This window comes from Nomascus leucogenys, chromosome 9 (genome assembly GCF_006542625.1).
Source record: "Nomascus leucogenys isolate Asia chromosome 9, Asia_NLE_v1, whole genome shotgun sequence".
Taxonomy (NCBI): Eukaryota; Metazoa; Chordata; class Mammalia; order Primates; family Hylobatidae; genus Nomascus; species Nomascus leucogenys.
This window is the reverse complement of record NC_044389.1, coordinates 31,776,598-31,790,209: the sequence shown is the minus strand read 5'-3', so window position 1 is coordinate 31,790,209 and position 13,612 is coordinate 31,776,598. Positions and strand designations below refer to the sequence as shown.

Sequence of the window (13,612 nt, the reverse complement as noted above, 5' to 3'; positions counted from 1 at the left end):
AAGTAAATATTTGAATAACCGTGAAGTAAATATTCTTCACAGTGTGAAGAACTGTGTGCGGGCCAAGAAATAAGCCCTTGGCAAGCAGAGTGAGAAGAGAAAAGCCTTGCTATGACGGAAAGTGAAAAGGAGTGATTGGAGAGATGACAGAGAACTAGAACAGCTCAGTAATCAACCATAAGATCAGATGTTTTAAGTGCAGCAAAGAGGTCCAGTAAGATGATGTCTGAAAAATATCCATTGTATTTGGCAATTAGGTAACCAATTGTCTGATAGTAGTTTCAGTAGAGTGGTAATGGATGGTTGGGTGAGAGGAGGGAGAGGGGTTGTGTGGAAGCCAGATGATAATGGATTAAGGAGTAAATAGAAATTGAGAAAGCAGACATGAAAAGTGTGGACTCCTTTGAAGGCATTTGGTTGAGAAGAAGAAGAGACATTAAAAGGTTGCTATAAAGTCAAGAGGAGAGTGTTTTAGCTCTGTTTTGTTTTTTGTTCTTGTTTTTTTCTGTGGAAGACATTTGGTGTGTGTAGGCCATAGGAAAGAAGCATGAAAAGTTGAAAGTAGATGAAAGAATGGAGAGGTGGGAGACAGACAGGAGCCAGAAAAGAACGTAGCAATAGACACACACAGGCAGAAGAGTTAGCTCTGACTAGGAAGAAGAGCCCCCCATACTTTAAGAACAGAGAAGAAAGGAGGTAGGAGTGGGTGATACAGTAAAGGTATACACTACCGTGAGATTTGTTGTATATGCAAAGACGTGAATTGGCATATAGCTTAAGAAAATAAATTGCAAGAAATACCTAAAGTCTGACAAATACCTTGGCTTATATTTAAGTCAAATTTGTAACCAATATTTAATAATTTTTGGGTTTCTGAGAGTAGTAGTTTTCTTTGCTTGCTTAATGTGTCTGAAAATCCTATCTAGTTAAATAATCTGTTTTTAAAATGCTGTTGTATGCACATCCTAGATTGCTGTAATACTTGAGAAATCAACAGGTATGATTTATAATGAATGATACTAGTTATCCTATGAAAGATTACATATATATATATATATTTTGGAGACAGAGTCTTGCTCTGTCTCCCAGGCTGGAGTGCAGTGGCGTGATCTGGGCTCACTGCAACCTCTGCCTCCTGGGTTCAAGCGATTCTTGTGCCTCAGCCTCCCTTGTAACTGAGACTACCGGTGCTCACCACCACGCCTGGATGATTTTTTTTGTATTTTTAGTAGAGACGGGGTTTCATCATGTTGGCCAGGCTGGTCTCAAACTCCTGACCTCAAGTGATCCGCCCGCCTTGGCTTCCTGAAGTGCTGGGATTATAGGCGTGAGCCCCTGTGCCAGGCCTGAAAGATTACCATATAATTTTCATGCAGTTTTTGTTCAGATTTCAGCAGTATGTGGTACTAGGTACACATCTTACAGTTTATAAACTTTACTTTTAGAGCACTTGTGACTTACTACTAAATTTTGTTTTTCTTTTAGTTATTACAAGAACTGTGTACAGTATTTAATGTAGATTTACCATGCCGTGTGAAGTCTTCCCAATTGGGAATTATCAGCAATAAACAGACGCATACCAGCGCCATAGTGAAGCCACAGTCTAGCTCCTGTTCCTATATCTGCCAGCACTGCCTCGTCCACCTTGGAGACATCGGTGAGCCTTTGCTGTGAAGGAATTGATAATATGTTCCTCCTTTTCTTTGGAATAGTCATAGAAAGAAACTGTTTTCCTTTAAGCGGGGCATTCGCACACAATTTAGATTGTCATAAGAAGAAACTATAAAATGTATTCTAAGGAACTTAAAATTTCTCAATATTTTTGGGATTGGCAGAGCATCTTGAAGAAAGTAACTTTCATATTAAGATTTAAATTTTATTCCAACTTTATGTAATTTATATAGGCAAATAATAAACAGCAAAAACATAATCAAAGCTTAATTTTTCAAAGTGGTGCCATAATTTCTAAATTAGATGTACTCTTTTGGAATAAATGAGGTTTATAAATTACTCCTTCTGAAGCGAAATTTGCCTTCTTTCTTACCAATGGATTAAAAGTTGATTTTTAATTTTGCTTCCTTTTTAAAGTTTAATTTGTATTTCTATTATATGTATTTTATCTGGGAATATTATGTAACTTATTTATTTTTTTTCATTCCTTTAAGATGACCTAGAAAGGTTGTAAAACAAATTAACTATAGGATTATGTTTTGCTTGTCCTCAAATAACAAAGAATGGAGAACATTACGGCTTTTAAGTTTGAAATTTTAGATTTCTTAATATTATAAGTCAGCGGTTCCATGAGGAGGTCACATCAGAGTAAGCAGTGAGTTTGGCAGGGAGAGTCATTGATAACTGTGTTTAGGTTGTTTTGCTTTAAATATAATCTTTGCACACACATATTTAATATGTAATGATAGGAATGAGACATTTTTCAAAATCACTTTATAAAATATTGAAAAATACATAATTTTCAGATCATATTGTATAGTGTATTTTGTTTTGTTTTGTTTTTAAGTGCCATATAACTCACCCCTTCTTGTGGGCCGGCTCCAGGTCACCAGCATAGTCCATAGTGGGAGCTGGTGATGCATGACACTGGAGGACCTGAAAATGGGGTCTAGGTAAGCTTTAAAATTGGTTACATGCTGAATGTCCCAAATAAGGAAGGCTGATGGACACTTTACACATAATCCTATAGTTAATTTGTTTTAAAGTATTTTCTGTCTTTAATTTTAAATTAACTTTAATGTCTTCATTATCTTTAGAACTTAAAACTATAGCTGTTTTGGAAACACTACCCTACTATTTGTTTTTTGGGTTTTTTAAAACTAACTTTCTTCTTCTTCTTAGCTCGATACAGAAACCAGACCAGCCAGGCAGAGTCCTACTATAGGCATGCAGCTCAGCTTGTCCCCTCCAATGGTGAGTGGGCTTGTCAACCTGAGATTGACCGTGACACTTTGTTCTTTATAACAATGTGGCAGATAACTCAGGGCTCACCTTTGAAGTTTTATGAAAGCAATAAATGTGTTTTGTTATTGTCATGTTTTTCCATTTAACTGTACATTCCATGTAAACTAAAATGAATTTTTTTTACAAGTAAGATGACTTTTATTGTCAGTAAAACAATATAGATAGAATCTCTTAATGTAATCTGATATTGTTTCTACAACTCTGGCTTCCTTAATTGTTTATAGAATAATTATTTCTTTGGATACCACCATTCCCCTCCCCCCAGAAAAACAATCTATTACCTAAAAGATAATCTTTTAATGGCCCCAAATTAGGCATTAGCAGTAGTTCTTGAGTTACAGAAATTACAGCAGATATTTAATAATTTAAATCATTCTTATTAAGACATTGAAATTCCTTTAGATTCTAGAAAGAGTCTAAAGCAGGGATAGTAGTCTGACCACACTACTTGTTTCATATTTGTTTATGGCTGCTTTCACACTACAGTGGCAGAGTTGAGTGGTCGTGATGGAGACCCTTTGGCCTACAAAACTGAAATTATTTACAATCTAGCCCTTTCTGAAGCCGCTCTCTACCGTAATATTGACTGTTTAACCTGTATATGATAGTGCGTACTGTCGCTGAAGTGTGCTGTTGTACCTTATGCTGGTTTGCAATGAGGCAGTCATATTTACCTTATAAAAATACTCCCCATTGTTTATTTGAGTATTTAAACACTGATCATTTGTATTCTTATAGCAAGACTTTGTCACTCTTGGGGTTACTCCAGAATCTTAACTTTCTCCTGTAGGTCAGCCTTATAATCAGTTGGCTATCTTAGCTTCTTCCAAAGGAGACCATCTGACCACAATTTTCTACTACTGCAGAAGCATTGCTGTGAAGTTCCCTTTCCCAGCTGCCTCCACTAATCTGCAAAAAGCACTTTCTAAAGCACTGGAAAGGTAGGGTTGTTTTTTTTGTTTTGTTTTGTTTTGTTTCTTTCCAAGAGGACTTTGTAACCTGGAGCCTTAATTCCTCATAATTTGGTTTACAGAAAATAACGGCCTATGCTTCTCTTATTTCTAAACATATAGATTTTTCATAATTTGTGTATAGTCACTGAATTTCATCCAATCAATATCAGACTCAGTCCCAGTAAAAGAGTACACAGGCTGTTAATACTGACTCATCTTGAGTGTGTTGCAGTTGAAAAATCAGTCAAATATAGCTCTTTTGTGTATCACGTATTTAGCAAGCCAGTGCTTCCTTAAGGAGTTGTAGCCAATTTGCTGCTTAAGATTCATGGAATTTTTTTCTTTCATTTCAGCCGAGATGAGGTGAAAACCAAGTGGGGTGTTTCTGACTTCATCAAGGCCTTTATTAAATTCCACGGTCATGTGTACCTGAGTAAGAGCTTGGAAAAGTTGAGCCCTCTTCGAGAGAAATTGGAAGAACAGTTTAAGGTTAGATTTCAGAAATAGAGAATTTTTGTCTTGTCTAAATCAGGAAGCATAAGATTTGGAGGAAACTGACTCCCAGTTTTTGTGTTACTTAACTGTGTGAACTATTGGTAAAAATTATATTCAAAGTATGTGAAATCTTTGCATTTATCATCCCTTCAATTTAAACTGAGGTACAGTCTGTATAAACAAATATAATATAGCAGTGTTTTCACTTGAGTAGTTGCCATTTGACAAAAATTATCAAAGTGGAGAAAAATAAATAACTCCTCAGTTTTGAAACTACTACTACTTTTGATGGTTTTTGTATTCTTAGATATGATTATGTTACCTGCTTTATAGATATTGGCATTCTGCAAACCAAGTTCATTATTTTGATTGTGCTTGCATTCATCAGGGTTGTGGTAGTTTGAATGAAAGGAATGAGAGTTTTATTTAACAGGGATATATTTTACTAATTTGAGGAGATAACATTAACCTTCATTCTATTTATATATGTGAAAATGATCTTTTATTAGTATGCTAAGGTATTAGCAGTTTAAATGTAGTATAATGCATAAAATAAAGTCAAAAGTATTAACTTTATTTCAGTTCATGTATTCAATAAATATTTGACTGTTCATGGGTCACTGTTTAGGCACTGGGTTAAACAGTAAATGACAACTTCAAAGAACATTTTATATTTCTTGGTTATTTCTAGGTATCTATAAACTTGGGTAATTGTGTATACTGCTTAATAGTATTTCTGTAAGTTCTTTATAAGTCAGGCATTTTAAGAGATTGTAGAACTTGGACAGTTAAGGTGTAATTTAGCCAAAAATAGTCAATGCGAAATAGTTTTTATAGGTAATCATTTTTTGGTTGATACTTTCTATGTGCAAGATATTATAATAGATAATTATAAATAGCAATAGTTTGTTTTGTTTTAAAATATACTTAGGCTGTGACATATGATTTATAAGGTTGGGTGTGTGAAAGGAACAGCTAACTTTGTCATGTCCTAGGCTGTTCAGCCTGGAAAAGAACAAACAAGTCTAAATAGTTTTCATAGTAAGAATTCAGACATGTGAAGGATTATTTGAAAAGAACATACCTGTATCTTTCCTGAGGTCAAAACTAAAATCTTAAATTTTAAGTCGAAATCTTCAGGGGGCTGACTGTGGGATGTTGTGGATTCTCCGTTTTGGAGAGCTTAAGGGTCAGATTGACAGCCATCTTTCTTGGATTATTTAAGTGCAGTCCTACTAAATAGGGGATTGGACTAGAAAACTTCTTGAGATTGCTTCCAGCTCTGGTTCTGTGAAATACTCTCTAAATTGGTGGTGGTGGGTGGTCCCTACCTTAATGAGATCTTCACTAAGTAAGTTATTCTAGTCTAGAAACCTAGTAAGTTTTGCATTTGGTTCAACCTCAAACACTAACACTCTCTTCACATACATATTTCTGTATGTGAAGTTCTGGTAAGTGTGGGTGGGCAGTTTCTAAAATATACTTTGAAGTATCATTCCAGCACTCTAAAGTTAAACATAAAACATAGTATGAGGCAGATCTATTTGAAAGCTTACCCAGTGTTGAACTACAACATTGCTGGAGTGAAATTTTAACATAGTGGAGTAAAATTTCCAAAGTATTTCTAAAGCATATGTAGATAATTAGTATCATCAACATGTATACTTCAGTGTTTCTAAATAACCTTTAGCTACTAAGCAGAAATGTTTACCAAGTTGAGGTCCACTAAGGGATTTAAGGCCTGGGATCTGGGAATTGAGATGTAATACGTTTTCTGTAAGTTAAATGTGGGCTGTTTGTTAATGGTATTTAGTTCAGTATATTTCTCAACTGTAGTTGAAAGTTTGAGTAGCAAAAATCTTATCAGTTCTAATCTGATTTTATTCCTTGGAAGACCCTCTTACAGTACAATCTAAATTTTAGGAAATTACAACTGAAACCTCAACCTTATTTCTGAATGGATAGGTTGTTCATTCACTAAGTGTTTATTAAGTACCCGCTATGTACCATGCACTTTTCTAGGCTTTTAGAGATATAGGGGAAAACATGACAAAGTCTGGACCTTCATGAACTTACATTATCATTTGTTAGTACTAGGGTATATTCATATTCATTAATACTTCTGTGCATACGCTAGAAAATTCTTTTTTTTTTCTCTTTTTTTTATTATTATACTTTAGGTTTTAGGGTACATGTGCACAATGTGCAGGTTTGTTACATATGTATCCATGTGTCATGTTGTTTTGCTGCACCCATTAACTCATCATTTAGCATTAGGTATATCTCCTTTAATGGGCTGTGACCCTCTTCAGTAGGCTATTGCTTTCTAAAATTAATGCCAGTGGATTTATAGATACAGGAAATACATTACCATATTATGCTTGTAAGAAACTGCTTTTTGAGAAATACAACTACATATTCTCATTTTATGCCAGTAATTGAATAAACGCCAGCCTATTTAGAAGGTTAGTTGTAGAAATTGAAGGAGAAATTTTGTGGGAAAATTCTAGAGAAGAGACAGGATTTCAGGAAATTTTGAGGAAAGATTAATGCTTGATGTCTTTGGAAAAGGGCTAACCATTCTAGACATATACAATGAAATGGCAGATTGCAAGAAGACTGACAGTGTGATAGAAAGAGTTCATGTAGAATGGAATTGTATTCTCTAATGATAATGTAAAAGACTTCTCTCTTAGAATCATAGAGCTTACTATGGCTATTTCAGGTTCTTTATGTAAGTAAAAACAAAAATCTCAGAGTAGTCTGGGCAGAGACAGGTGTAAGTTTCTGACATGGTAGGATCTCCTGTCACTGCTGGTAGAACTGTAAGTAAGGATTATCTGTTTTCCACCATAATGCTAGTGATAATGAATCCCTGCTCTCGGCAAAAATTTCCCTTGGGCATAGAGGAAGACTGGCTATGGCTGAAGTGTAGAATGAAACTAGGAACTTGTGTTAGAAAAGTATTTTTGCCTGCAGGTAATCTAAAACAATTGCAGATATTAAAGTAGAAGGGTAATTCCATTGAGACATCAACTGAGAGCATCTGGGTGATTGTTTATAGTGCTGGTTAACAGATCACTGTGAACACAGTTATTAGAAGGTAAATGAAATTTGATGATCACGCATGTACTTCTCTAAGAGGGGAAAATACCAGTTGATAATTTGTCGAAGTACCTATAATACATCCTAATGTTGTTTTAGTGTGCCATTTACCCTGTGTTCCAGAATATGTACTTGCTATGCCTTGTTTATAAAATAAGTTTTAATGTATCAAGCCTTTGAAAGAGTAAATTTTATGACAAATCCGGGAAGTCATGCTTTATGTACTAGGAGTTCAAAAAATTATTTTTTGAGTCTGTTGCTTTCACTGGTCCCAATTTAATATTTCAATATGTATACATCTTGTATAAAACAATTTCTAAAGGATTAAGATGTATAAATTTATGGATGAACACTCAAAGACTTTTCTCAGGTCATATTTAAAATATATAGTTTCCTAGGAGAAAAAAGTTTGTTTGACAAACAATTCAAACAACTCTGTGGTGTCTAGATTAATTCCTTTCAAGACAAAAAGTCAGTTTGGGAAATAATTAGATCCAATCAAAATACTGGGATTGAGGGCAGAACCATTTACTTATCTGTAATTCTATTACACATGGTGGTTCTAAATGCAGACTACCAGTTTAATTCTTGTGTCAAAGATGGTTCCTGTTCTTGATAATATATGCAGTACGTCTGTCTTCTTTTACAGAGGCTGCTATTCCAAAAAGCTTTCAACTCTCAGCAGTTAGTTCATGTCACTGTCATTAACCTGTTTCAACTTCATCACCTTCGTGACTTTAGCAATGAAACCGAGCAGCACAGTTATAGCCAAGATGAGCAGCTATGTTGGACACAGTTGCTGGCCCTCTTTAGTGAGTACTGAATTACTTAACATGTGCCATCTTTTTTGAAAAACATCATCTTAGGCATTTCATAAATGTAGCAAAGCACAGTGACATAAAAAAGCATAGTGTATTTCTTACACTGCATCAGGAGTTCATAATAATTTTCAACCGCAAGTTCTATCCTTTTATCTGCTGATACCCCCTCATCAAGTTGTAACTATAACATTTTTAATATGGGAAAGAAAGTGTCTTTTTAGAAAGAAGCTGTAAGATACTCGAGTGTTAAACAGAATATAGTAGAAAGCACATAATATTTTGATTTGAACTGGCACAGTTTCATATTTCTTATGCTTTTTGAATACATTTTTTTTTTCAAGTGTCTTTTCTTGGCATCCTGTGCAAGTGTCCTCTACAGAATGAGTCTCAGGAGGAGTCCTACAATGCCTATCCTCTTCCAGCAGTCAAGGTCTCCATGGACTGGCTAAGACTCAGACCCAGGGTCTTTCAGGAGGCAGTGGTGGATGAAAGACAGTAGTAAGTATTTTTAGAATTTCATGTTAACTTGTGTGCTTTGTTTGTTTGATATCCATAAATATGTAAAAACTGCCTTCTAAAATACAACATTTGAACAATAGAAGACTGTATTTTCTGCTGACTCTCGGGAAATTGAACTGAAGACCTCTTTGTATGCTTTTCATTTGTTTATTTGAATTCTTCATGTGAGGCTTAGTCTTAAGGATTTGTGACTCCTTGTACACTCCCTTGTTCCCAGTTGCTGTCCTGGGGAAAAGGCATTTTTCACATTTCAAAGTGAAGTTGGAGTAAAACCAGTTTGTTTCTTATCTATTAAGTATTCCCTAATTTTTTTTAGTTGAAGGGAAGAGATTTTTATTTCTTCCATTTTTTTCTATACATGAACTGTTTGATGTTGCCTTACAGTAGCACTCAATTTGAATAATATTTGTTTATTTGAAGCATAAAGATTGAAAGTTATTTTGATTCTCACCATTTTCCCTGTCATCTCTACTCACAGTAATTCTGACAGCTCTTAGGAACCATTGATTTTACAATGACAAATGAAAACTTTCGGTGTACCTTTGATTATAGAAATAAATACTTCCAGGGTGGCTTGGCACCAAATAGGAAGTTCCTCCCCTGCATATTTTGATTGTATATTTAAGGAGAATCTCTTTGAAGGTTTTGCTTTGTGGCCCAGCATGTATATTGACCAAGGTCACAACTTAGAAAATGCCTTTTTTAAGCCACATTTAAGACCCTATGGGCTGGGCACTGTGGCTCACACCTGTAATCTCAGCACTTGGGGAGGCTGAGGTAGGTGGATCAGTTAAGGTCAGGAGTTTGAGACCAGCCTGGCCAACATGGTGAAACCCCATCTCTTTTACTAAAAATACAAAAGATGTTAGCCAGGCATTGTGGCGTATGCCTGTAATCCCACCACTTCAGGAGGCTGAGACAGGAAAATCACTTGAACCCAGGAAGCGGAGGTTGCGGTAAGCTGAGATCGTGCCACTGTACTCCAGCCTGTCTCAAAAAAAAAAAAAGAAACACCTTATGGTCTGCTTCATAATTGTCTTTTCTCTCATGTAGCTATAAGCTCTTTCCATGATATATTGACATTATCATGAATAGAGTTTAGGAACATAGCACAGCATACTATATACATCTCCTTTTAATGTTAGGATAGGTTTTAGTAATACAGATTTTCAGACATTGCTTCCTTGCATAGAATTTTTATTTCTTAGGCTATACAGTTTTTCTACTCTTGTGTACTCTAGAACTCAAATTTATGTTTAATTCAATATATTATATCAGTAATGTTATGAAAGAAGAACTGCATGTTTTACCATTTGCTTATGGAGTTTTTATATTTATGGGTAGGGATTGTTATTTTCATTGTGTTTTGTTTTTTCTTATTGTTGTTCTTTTACAGTGGTCCTTTTGGCCCAGTCTGTGTATTCCCATTTCTTCTCATGGCAGAAGATGTTCAGCCAGAAGGAATAGCTTTATTGGCAAACATTTTTTCCCTCCATTTTTTTCTGTGATTTACTTTTTCCTCTTCCTCCTATCAGATTTACCAAAATCTTTAGAATTATGCCCTTGCAGGTGTTTCATTCTGTCTTAAATTATGTTAGTACTCATTTTAAAGACTAGCATGGGATAGCACTTTAAAACTGAAGATTTTTCCTTGTATGTCTAATACATTAAAGTTATAATGTTCATTTATATCTTTTAAGTAATGGAAAAACAATGACTGTTTCTTTTGTGAACTCAGAATTTTATATATATTCAAATAATCTTCAGTTTCTTATATCTGGGCCTTCTCAGTTTCTAGAATTTACTTTCCCTTGTACTTTTTTGAGAACATAATCTCTTAAGCTAATGAATACATGGAATAGTGATTTTCCTTTGTAGAAAATAGTTATAGGATAAAGCAGTATATCATTAGGTTATCCACTCATGCGCTTTTTCTACAGTGTTTTCTCGAGAGCTTATGTGTGTTGCATGAAGACATTGTACAGTATAATATTCTTTTTTAGTTTACTGACCTTTTTTTCCAACTATCTCTTGTAATCTGTTACATCTCCAAAGGTTTGTAGCAGACATTTATTCTTCAATATTTGTTTATGTATTTTTTATATGTGTATATATTTGTTGATATTTTTAAAGTAGCATATTCCCATATTTCAAAATGTACAACTGTCCCAAATAGTTGTTAACTTACAGTTTTCCGTAGTGTGATTATTTATATCCAGTTTCTCTATCCTGGGCACTTCACCTCATGCTTTTCTTTTTCCTTCTTTTTTTTTTTTTTTTTTTTAAATAAAAATTGGTTGATACATATTCAGAGGTAAGCTTCATATTAAGGAGAATGTGATTAGATAGATGAGTCTACCGTAGGAAAATCAAAGTAATTGTTTCCAGGCCAAAACCAAATTATTTTAAGCTAATTATTTTAACCAAATAATTTTAAGCAACATGGCTGCTTCCACCCATCACATCTATTCCTCACCCCAGCAAATGAACACTCAAACTACTTGTATTTGTCTCACTTCAAATATCTTGCCGTCATATATAATACATCAGATTTACAAATTGCTCTTATGTTTGAAAGATAACAGAGATTTTGATACAAATGTTTATATGTAAAGTGATATTTATAAATCTATATCCATAATGGAAACTTTAACGTACCTCACTCAGAAACCAAGGACACAGTTAACAAATACATATATAGAAGTTACTTCTGAATAGTGGAAAGAATATGTTCTAATATTTCATGTGTAAGCTTTCACAAAAATTATGTATTAGGAAACAAAGTTTAGAGTTAAGGCTGTTGTAAAAATGTGGACTTTTTATACCATAAAAAAGAGGCATTATCACTTTGAACAGGGAATGTGATTTGTGTGGTATAACCATACCCTGTCACAGACTAAAGAACTAACAGCGGCTTCCACAACTCATAATGTATGTGAAAGCTCTATAAAATCATGGTATTTTATTTCTTTGCTCAGAATTTTCTCAGCCTATTTCAGTTTTCCATGTTTGAAACTGACAAATTATTTTCAATGTTTGTTGAATTAGGAGCATGGGAAATGATCTACAGTGGTAGTAGGTCTCTGTCATGGAAATTTGTCCCTTTTGTTGTATCTTTATCATTATCTAGTGTATCTTTGAAAATACATTTTTTAAAATTATACAGCCTTTGAAATACTGAAATAAGGGAAAAATACATAAAGTCCAGGACCTATAGATACTATTTTCATGGCTTATTAGTGTTCTGGTTTGTCTTATATAAAAATAAAGTCTGAACTATTTCTCTAATTTACAGCATTTGGCCCTGGTTGATTTCTCTTCTGAATAGTTTCCATCCCCATGAAGAGGACCTCTCAAGTACTAGTGGTAAGGGCTACCCTAACCTTGTGGTGTTGATGTGGTTCTCCATCATTAATGGTGGCTTAAGGCCAGAGAAAAAGAGGTTTTTGGTGATGAATGATTGATTTTAAATTCAGTATCTCAGTGACTGTGAACTCTACAGTAAGTGGGTGGGTGGAAGTAGATAATGTTCTCCCAGTTCTTCTGGCAGCTTATTCTCATTTAGCATCATTCAAATAGGAGTTCAGAGAGTGTAATACCTTCAGATTCTTTCTTTCCTTCCTCCTCATTCTTACTATTTAAAAAAAAAACCAATTAACGTGAACATTGCTCTGTCAAAGTAATACTTACTCATCGTAGAAAATTTGGTACAAACAAAAAGAACACAAATCTCCCATACAGAGATACCTTTTACTAGTCACGATAGTATATCTTCTTCGGGCCTTTTTCTTACGTGTACACACACACACATAGGAAATGATACATATCAAATAAAGTTTTGTGCCTGATTTTGAAATTTAGTATTATATTGTTAGCATTTTCTTTTGTCAATAAGCATTTTGAAAACATGACTTTTACTGGCTTCATAATATTCCATCCTATGGAAGTGCTATAATCTATTTATGCACTTTCCGTTGCTTTAAAATTTTTCCCATTATAAATAATGCTGCACTGAACAACCTCTGGCTTGGCTTCTTTCTGACTTTTTTTTCTATTAAATCCATGCTCCTCAAGCATTAATTTGCACATAAATCACCTGAATCTTTTTAAAATACAGTTTATGATTCAGTAGGTTTGAATTAGTGCCCAAGATTCTGCATTTCTTACAAGCTCTCAGATGATGTCAATGTTATTCAATACTTCCAGTAAAAAGAGACAGGTAATCTAAACATTGGGATTACTGGATCCAAGACTATGAATTTTTAAGACTGCTGATTTTTTAAAAAGCCATTCTCCTCAGCATTGAGTATTAGGTGAGTATTAGGGGAATGTCTATGTCCCAAAGATAACATGCAGAGTTTTGACAGGTGAGTTATTTTCATCAGGATCACGATAAAGAAGAGCAGAGAACTATAAGCATTATAATTTCTTTCTGTATGTTAATTTTTTTAAAAATTTAGTGAACAGTATTCTACCAAGCAACATTTTAATTAAAATGTTTGCAAATTTTCATTTTGACCCTTTAGCGACACCACTTCCAGAGGAGTTTGAATTACAAGGATTTTTGGCATTGAGACCTTCTTTCAGGTAGGTGATAGCTGAAGTACCTTTATCATTGCCAGTGATTGCAGTATTAAAATTAAAAGAGAATTGGGCTTGGATGTAGAGGAACCTTTGGTCTGTCCCAGCTGTGTGTTATTTTTGTAACGTCAACTAATACTGAAAGTTTGTTGTGAATTGGAT

General features: G+C 34.4%; 1 protein-coding gene across 12 annotated transcripts in view; it reads left to right on the top strand.

The window, feature by feature from the left end:
• Positions 1–13,612, top strand: part of SMG7 (SMG7 nonsense mediated mRNA decay factor) — an 81,884-nt gene that overhangs the window by 52,586 nt on the left and 15,686 nt on the right. For all 12 annotated transcript variants that reach the window (XM_030818773.1, XM_030818774.1, XM_003264442.3 and 9 more), the window contains 8 exons: positions 1,486–1,657; positions 2,854–2,925; positions 3,767–3,917; positions 4,283–4,418; positions 8,179–8,341; positions 8,692–8,848; positions 12,165–12,235; positions 13,396–13,456. In XM_030818773.1, coding sequence (XP_030674633.1) covers positions 1,486–1,657; positions 2,854–2,925; positions 3,767–3,917; positions 4,283–4,418; positions 8,179–8,341; positions 8,692–8,848; positions 12,165–12,235; positions 13,396–13,456 — 983 coding nt within the window. The remainder of the gene's footprint in view (positions 1–1,485; positions 1,658–2,853; positions 2,926–3,766; positions 3,918–4,282; positions 4,419–8,178; positions 8,342–8,691; positions 8,849–12,164; positions 12,236–13,395; positions 13,457–13,612) is intronic.